This window comes from Rosa chinensis, chromosome 4, assembly GCF_002994745.2.
Source record: "Rosa chinensis cultivar Old Blush chromosome 4, RchiOBHm-V2, whole genome shotgun sequence".
Taxonomy (NCBI): domain Eukaryota; kingdom Viridiplantae; phylum Streptophyta; class Magnoliopsida; order Rosales; family Rosaceae; genus Rosa; species Rosa chinensis.
The window spans coordinates 11,038,990-11,048,131 of NC_037091.1; the positions used below are offsets into that span (position 1 = coordinate 11,038,990).

The window sequence follows — 9,142 nt, forward strand, 5'->3', positions numbered from 1 at the left end:
GATCATAGATCTTAGCACCATACACCACCGGCGAGAAAACCCGTGGCGCCGTCGATCCAAAAACCCACATCAAGGATCGATCTCCCTCCCTGGTTGCACGACCACAGCCTTACCCTAGCCCAGCCGATACCAGCCGCCAAGCCCTGCACAACATCCCTTCAACTGAGACCCACAGGCAATAGAATACCCGTCCGGCAGCAGATCCCAAGACGTCAGCACAGCCCGGAGGCCAGCCCCGACTCCCGGGTGCCACCGGACGAGCACGAACTCGCAATCGGAAAAAGTCGGCCTTTAGGGTTTAGAGAGAAATAGAGTTAGTTTTCTTTCCCTGATGATTAGCAACCTCAATTAGAAGCCAAAAGGAAAATCAAAATGAATAATTTCACAAGAAAAAACGAAAAGGCTGACCTAAATGAGATTTTATTAACCTGGCAATATTTCATTAGCAACACGATATATACATATTAAGAAAGAATGAAGAATGAAAGCTGTCAGCAACCAAAAAGCAATGACGTCCCGATAGTGTTGAATTGACTTCTTTTTTCCAGTTTAGATAAAGGTATAATTAAGATTAAATTTTTTTTCAAAAATCAAGAGAAGTGTAAATAGAAAATGTGAAGGTATGAATAGAACCACCTTTTAGTTTCATATCCATATAAGCACATGATTGGTTAATTTTGTACAATATGATAATAGTAATAATTTTTTGTTGAGCCCTTGAGATATATAACTACTTAGAGCAACTCCAACAGTTTCCCCATATTTTGATTTTCCTCTATTTTAGGAAAAATGAGCATCTTTTGCTCCAACTGATTCCTTATAACTATCCCTATTTTAGGGATAGTAGGGAAAGAAAAAATCAAATTCCCTAAATTTGCAGCAATCTCTAAAATTTTGAGGAATGATTATGGAGATTTTAGAAATTGCTGTAACATAGAGAATTTGTTAGAGTTGGAGAAGAAAAAGAGGTTAAAGCTTTGACTTTTGCTTCCTTATAATACAAAAATTATAGGGAAGCTGTTGCAGTTGTTTATGGGTAGCAAATTCGAAGATTTGAACAAAACAACTCTTTAGCAAATTTGGATGTGATCGATTAGTCGATAGGTTTGAGGTTAGCTGTTGCGCGCGGTTGGAGCAGTGATAGCTGATAACTATTTCAATTGTTTGGGCTACGAATCTGGATATGGTCGTTAGATTCTTAAAGTGGTTATGGGCAATGGGTCACTGACATTATGGCTGGACGAAGGTTATGTCGATGCTGAAGATGGGTGGTAAGATGGTTGTTGGTTTCATGGATGCGAGATCTATAGTTTGTTGGCTTTGGGTCGATGGAGGGTGTGTTGGGGTATTGGGTCAATGGTGGCTTATTGAAGTTTGGGTGGTCTAACAAGGGAGGCTAATGCAATGAGTATTTGTTTGGTTGCAGTTGCTTCTACGAGGTTCCTTGTCGTGGGCCATTTCTTGGATGCGGTTGTTTCTAGGAAGCTTGCTGCAGTGGGTTGTTATTTAGATGTGGTTGATTTTGAGATGCTTGTTGTTATGGGTCATTTATTAGCTATGGTTGTTTCTGAGAGGCTTGTTGCGATGGGTCATTGCTTATTGCAGTTATTTCTTTTGGGTCGAGCTTACCAGTACCAAAAACTTAAACTGTGTCGCGGTTGTTTCCAAGATGCTTGCTTTGACGGTTTGGGAGAGGAAAGTGGTTCGTGCTTTATTAGTTTTTTTTCTTTTTTGTTTGTTTATTTTTTTTTAATTTTTTTTTTTAAAGGTTTTTGGTTAGTTCTAATAAGTCCATTCTTCATTATGCAAGGGTTTAGGTGCTTTCGGGTAGTGGTTGTGTCATTGTTATGGTGTCTCCATGGACTATTTGTTTTAATTTCGATGTTTTCTTATTGTCAATGTAATGAGAAATTGCCCCAATACGTGTACTGACAATTTTTGTATATGATGCGGAAGGGGCTTAGGTTATTCTTGAGGCTGGCTATAAGGATATATCAAAACTCCTAAGATATGTTGATCGTCTATAGCCCAAAAGAAAGAATGATTCTCGTGGTTAGAGTTTTGGTCTTATTGACTCATGGCATCTATAACTGCTGGTTCTACATTAGGGGTATGAGTATGTATTCTTCTCTAGTTAGAGTAGTTTGGATTTTAAGGAGCCTCCCCCCGTTGTAATCATTTAGATTAATGAAATTTTTTTTCTCAATTTTTTTTTATTGCACTACATAATGCGACTATAGTACTATACTTAGGGCAGACCTTGAGAGTCTATACAGAGAACCGAACTACAGTGTGGGGTGGGGAAGAAGCAAAGAAATGTCATTGCCGTTGTCCTATTCTAATTGCGCAAAGATATTATATATACAATAAAACAATGGGAATCAATGCAGACCACGCCAGGTTCCAATAGTTGTTGAGGTTATTTGGCATCCTCCACCTTTGGGGTGCATGGAAGCATGATTTTGGGCTCGGTGGTTATGAGGCTATTTTTCGGGATTATAGAAGGAATTACCCTGGTTCTTTTGCTTCTAATCTTGACATTCCCAGTTCAGTGGCGGCAGAGATTATGGCAGTTATTAAGGCCATTGAACTTGCTTGGGTTAGAGACTGGAAACACATATGGTTAGAAGTTGATTTTGCATCATTCTCAACTTCATCCAATCTCCTCATTTAGTTCCTTGGAAGCTTCGTGTAGCATGGAATAATTGCTTGCACTACATTTCACATATGCAATTCCGATCTTCACATATTTTCCGAGAAGGTAATCATGTTGCTGATGTTTTAGCAAATTATGGTTCATCCTTTGTAGGTTTCATTTGGTGGGACTTGACTCCTTTTATTTATGCTTATTGTGATAGAGATCGACTAGGACTACCAAACTTTCGTGTTCGGTAGTTGGTGTTGATTTAGTTGTTTGGCTTTTGCTTGGGAGGTTTGGTTTGGTCCCCCTAGCCTCCTTTTGTAATCTCTTTTTTTCAATAAATTCTTTTGGAGGCTTTCTGCCTCTTTTAGAGTATTTTTAGTAATGCTAGCTATTTTTGAGTTAAATTTTAGCTAAAGTAGTTAAAAAGTCATGTTAGCTAGCCATTTTAGAAATATGTTTGTATCAGTGCTCTCTATTCTAGTTAGTTTGAATTTATATTATTTTTTAAATGAAGATTAAATAGTTTAAATATATTTATATGTTATATAAAATAACTCAATAGGAATGTTTTAAATTATAGAGAGTCTCATCTAGTTTTCTATATTTAGGAGCGAGATAGCTAAAAGTTTTTTTTTTATGATGTATAGAGTTCATTTGGTTATGATATAAAAATAAATAAATAAATAAATAAAAAGGAGCAAACAGAAAGTAATGTCATGGCTGCTTGTAAATTGTAAACTCTATGGACATAAAGTAATTCAATTCTACAAGAAACTAACCCCGGTTGAGATAAGTCAGATCATGGCTGCTTGTAAATTACAACCATATAGTCTACCTTGATTAAGGGGCATCATTATGAGGTCACTTTCTTAAGAGTAGATACCTGAGGTCCCAAAATAAGAAAGACAAGTAAAATGACTTCGTTCAGTTTCACGGGTCGTTTTCTGGAAAAAGTCCTGTCACATGGTCGAATATGGAATATTGTGAACTAAATGGTGTAACTTTAGAATTAGGACTAATAATTTGGGAATTATACGCAGTGGATAACAAAGAAGTTATTCCATGCCGCTCCATCGAACAATATATATCCATAATAATTTGAATAACTAGGGCTCACTTGCTAGATGACCATGACCAACCTAACAAGATATGAACTAGCAAACAAAACTCCGTACGAGCTCTCCCTCTCTGTAGCAATATGCCTAGTACGTAATTCATTGACCGGCCTAGTTTGAAAGCTTTCTCAATCTCGATGTAAGTGGAAAATTAGTGGGCATTTAGACCTTTTTATTCTAATCAAATGATGATGGGATCGAACTTAATCAATCAAGAGATGGGAATTCAAACTCTGGATCTTGAATTAATGTAGAGCAGGTGAAGAGCCTCAATGATGATATATACCTCACTAAGAGAATAGTTGTACGTTTTTGTGTAAGTGCATGTTTCAAAGGTTCTTGTTTTACGTGGTGGCTACACGGGATAGTGAAAGCTAAGCTGTTTGAGGATGGTATCTTATAATGGATTTGAGAAACTAGTACAGCCGGTTGATAAAAGAGTGTTCATGAAGGCAATCATCTTTCACTCTCAATTTTTTTTATATAATTTTTAAAAGCTGCTAGCAATGATCCATATATCAGATTTTTTTTTTTTAATTTAATTTATTTTAAGTCACTGTGTGGAGAAAATGTTTGTTAAAATAATTTGATGATCCGGTCCTAAAGGATATTATTAAGAGGCTAGCTAAAAATTGTTGTCTCTTCTAAAAAAAAAAAAAAAAAAAAGAGGCTAGCTAAAGGAAGAAGTTCTATGAATTGTCTCCTAACGGCTAAAGCAAGGATATAAGGCAAATAAATTAAAGGATTAAATTATGTTTAGTCCATGTACTATGTCCATTTTTTCGTTTAACTCCCTAACATTCTCAATTAATCTGAGAAGTCCCTAACGTCACAATTTCCGTCTGATTGGTACACTTCGTTAACTTTCCGTCAATTTGGACTGTTAACTTGTTGATGTGGCACTAGCCCAGTACCATTTGGTCTAGTGGCATAGTCTTCCCTTTGAAAGTGGGAGGTTGTGAATTCGACTCACGAAAGACTAATTGTAGCATTTGAGTTGTTTATCTAATAAAAAAAAAATCAATAACTTAATTTTTGGAGAACTCCAGGTCAGAGCAAGAGATGGTGGCTCATATCACCTCAGGTACCAGCTACTGGACTCTCTGATACAGCAAAGAATAAGTTGCTTAAACAGGGTAAGGTGGTATATCAAGTATTCAAAGCTAAGCTTTACCATAGCACAGAAAAACAAAACCCTAACAAATATTGGAATTTAGGGTTTTGAGGGGCTGCGGCCGCACCGCGGTGGCTCTCCATGGTGGTCTGCCCTTGGAGCTTTCTTGGTCCCCTTTCAGACGCACGGCCCCCAACATCATCATCTATTCAGAAGATCCAAAAGCCAAAAACATTCGCTTCTGTTCTTGCGGGCGCCGACGAGAATAATTTTACCATAAGTCAGCTTCCATCTCCTATAATTCGAGGTGACACTGTGTTTGTCAAGATTAATGAGACGATCTACCAGGAGCAACTCAAGGCTTGTCGCACCAATCTTATTGGGCGTCTTCTTCTTCAGAAGGGTACCATTCCCTTGAAAACTGAATTGCTAAAAGCTTCTCTGGATTCCTTATGGCAGCCATTGGGTCCATGGAGACTAGTTCCCGGCAAGGGATACTATGACCTCCATTTTAATTCGAAAGCAGACTTGCGCAAGGTTTGGGGTGGTGGCACCTGCACTCTAGAGTCTAGAATCTTTAGGTTGTCGCAATGGCAGCCAGACTTTAAGCCTGGGGATGTTCTTCCTCAAACCCATGCTCAAATATGGATAAGAATATCTGGTCTTAGTCAAGAGTACTGGCATCAGCAACACATCATGGAAATTGCAAGTGGTATTGGCATTCCATTACAGATTGATGCGACAATAAAGGAGCAACGTTTTGGGTACTATGCTCGGGTATTAGTGGACATTGATCTACTTGGTTCTCTCCCTTCATCAATTATGGTGGAAAGAGAACATCATTGCTTTCCTGTTGGAATTGTTTATGAGAATTTGCCTCCTCGATGCAACCATTGTGGTCTTATTGGCCATCAGACAACAAATTGTAGGCAGTTGAAGTCAAAAGAACAATCAAAAGAGCCTCAGAAAAATCATAACGTCATCCGTCAAGAATATTGGCCCAAGCAGAAGGTTTCCAATGTTCATGCAGTTCCTACCAGTAAGGCTGCTTCTTCTGACCCTCAGAAACGAGTTAGGGATGGTACAGAAACGAGGGAGGTTGTGGATACCGTAACAAGGGAGGTTGTGGAGGGAGTTGAGACTCCACCCGCAATGTCGCAATTGGCATCCATTTCAGTAACTGAAGCTGTTACTGTTGAGCTTCTTACGGCTCACAAAGATATTCATGCTCTGACCAATGTTAGTGCCTCAGTTGTCGTGAACAATGCTAGTATCCCAGCTGCTACCCAAGACGGAGTTGTTGTCCTTGTGGGTAACGTTCTTGAAGAGGCTGCTTCAGAAATAATCGAGGAGCTTGCAGAGAGGGTGATGACTGACTCTGTTATTAAAGAGCGTAATGATGATAACCATGTCTCAGATGCTTCACCCTCTCGCTCTTGGCATGACATTGTTCAAGAGGAGATTAATAGTGATGATGAGATTCATATTGAGTCGGGTGATGCTAATGCATCATCTGATCCTCCTGGATTCGGTCCAGACAGCTCACGGGCTGCAGCAGAGGTTGATGCAGTGACTCGTTCCATGGAAGGGCAGGACATTGAGGGTTTCAGCCCAGTTATTACTAAGTCCCAAAAGAAAAAGCTTCAACGACAGAAGAAAGTTGGTGTTTCTTCTCGTACTGAACCATACCCAGCACGGGTACGTCAAAAGTCTGTTCGTCTCCAATGAAGTTACTTTACTGGAATATTCGGGGCATAGGTAATAGTGACTCACGCTCTGAATTATCTAACATCTGTCGTATTCATACACCGGACTTGGTCTGTATCTCTGAACCTATGGTTTCTTTTGCTTCTGTACCTGTGTCTTATTGGGTTTCGTTAAATCTTAACTTGATATCTTTTAAATCCCGGGTTGAGTCAGCCCCGAATATTTGGCTGCTTGGCAAGGGACATATTGACTACTCTGTGATTTCTATGTCAGCTCAACAAGTTACAATCCAAGCTACCTTTGAAGGGGTGTTGTCCCAGTTTACTTTGGTGTATGCTGCTACAACGACTTTAGGCCGTAAATCCCTATGGCAGGAGCTGCTGGCTCTTCGTCAAACTACTACTGTACCTTGGATGGTAATCGGTGATTTTAATTCTATTTTAGGAGCTCATGAGTCCACAGGAGGAGGTTTGCCTAATAGCATTTCTTGTGAGGATTTTCGCAGTGTCACAGAATTATGTGGTTTCACTCACTTGGACACTGCAGGTTCTTTTTTCACTTGGTCAAGAACTTGGTTCAATGGTCTGTTGGAACACAGGCTTGACCGGTCTGACAGGACCCGACCCAGGAATCACCCCAAATACCTGGATACGAGCCTGCGGGGCCCACGTTAAGCGAAATCCTACCAAAAATTCGGCAGAACCTCCCCTAAATATGGGCTACCCAAAAGTTTCACAAATCTGGACATGATTACAACTTTAATTCTACTCAACCTACAATAACATATTTACAATCCAAGCACATATATTACATTCAGAATTTCAAATCCCAACATAACCTCCGTAAGCAACAACAATCCGAACATCAACATCCATCAAATTTAAAAGAAAAGGGTTATCAGAGCAACACTAAAACTAAGCCGATATCATACAAGGTAGGTTAAGTAATAACCTACGGACAAAAACGGAAGCGCTGATTTCCAAAGTCCTTTGAGCCTGGATGCGATCTCTGCTAATCTGAAATCTGGGCATTTGAAAAAGAAGGGCCCAGGGGAAAACATATAAAATTCATTAGAGTGAGTGGACAAACCGAAACGAGAATCAGAACAGTTTATGGTATGCTTCCCCATTTCTCTTTTCAACAAAACAAACATGCAGCGAGACTCCATGAAATTCCAACTCAATCTTTTCCCAAGAAAACTCATTTGATGACTAGGAAGGACTGCTTCCTAGGCATCTCATGCCATCTGGGAGGGACTGCCACCAGATGACTCATTGGAAGGGACTGCCAACCGGACTAGGAGGCGGTGGTTAGTTGGGACTGCCTACTAGCCACAGGTAGTAGACGGGACTGCCGACTAATTACCTCAAGTCATCTGGAAGGGACTGCCAACCAGATGACGCATCGGATGGGACTACCAACCGAGCTGTAGTTTGGAAGGGACTGCCAACCAGACTATTACCTAGAAGGGACTGCCAACTAGGTAAGATACGCATGCGCCAAAACTGGCCTCCTTGTCAACTGCTTTCTTTTTAAATCCTTTATTTTCCACAAAGTCACATTTACTCAAATAATATTCCAACTGAAAACTAAATACCATGCTGCATGTATTATTTAAACAAAATAAAAGTCCACTCACAAGTGAGTCCCGCAGCTAATCCTGCTGCCTGCCTGTGTCCTCCTCGCTCGAGGGCTCAGTACGTCCTGTTACAATTGAATAGGACATAATTAACCATAATAAGGAAATACTCTCAAAATCAACTCATTCCCCTCGGAATAAGCATCCGTTATTCATAAATTGTTATAAAACTCCCACACTTCAATTTGGGATTAAATTCTATAATTCCTTACAATCTTGATGCCCTCCAACTCATAACAACTCAACCGATTCTTTAATTCAATTCCTCAACCATTCAATGACCTCGCTTAATCTAAACCTTCACAAGGACCGTTCGATAACTTAATCAATTTTAATTTCACTTCCTTCCTCACAATTTACCACCAATTTATAATATAAATCCTTTTCCAAAATTTCCACATTCTTTCTTAATTTTTCCCTTTTCTAATTCACAATTCCAACTCCAACAATCTCAAATTCTCTCTACTTCCTAACAAATAACTCAACAATAGCCCTTTACCACGAGATTTCACCCAAACACTACAAACATGACAATTCAAACAACCATGCTCAACATCAAAGTCCAAAGAAAACTCAATATCCAACAATCTCAAGTTTAACACAAAACTCAAAGATTAAATCCAATTCCAATCAACCTATCTATTCCAAAATCAACTTCATAACACACACAACCATCTCTATACCTGCAACAGCCACCAAAAACAAGCAGAAATAGCCGAAATTCAAACCCAAAAATATCAAGAACTCGGCAGCACTGTTCACTCTACTGTTCATTATCCCTAACACCTCCTCCGGCCAAAATAAACCACAAGGAGGTTGGAGAAGTGTTCAATCCTTCCCAGCGACCTAAAAGCACAAGGATTTCCGGCCGGAGAACGCCGGAAATCGAAAACCCAACCGGAAGTTATCAAACCCGACGGCAA

The 9,142-nt window shown here is 39.6% G+C and overlaps 1 protein-coding gene across 1 annotated transcript; it reads left to right on the plus strand.

The window, feature by feature from the left end:
- Positions 1-5,014: 5,014 nt before the first annotated feature.
- LOC112198797 lies at positions 5,015-6,601 on the plus strand. Its single transcript, XM_024339903.1, has one exon. It carries the CDS (start codon positions 5,015-5,017, stop codon positions 6,599-6,601), a length of 1,587 nt encoding a protein of 528 aa, XP_024195671.1.
- Positions 6,602-9,142: the final 2,541 nt, after the last annotated feature.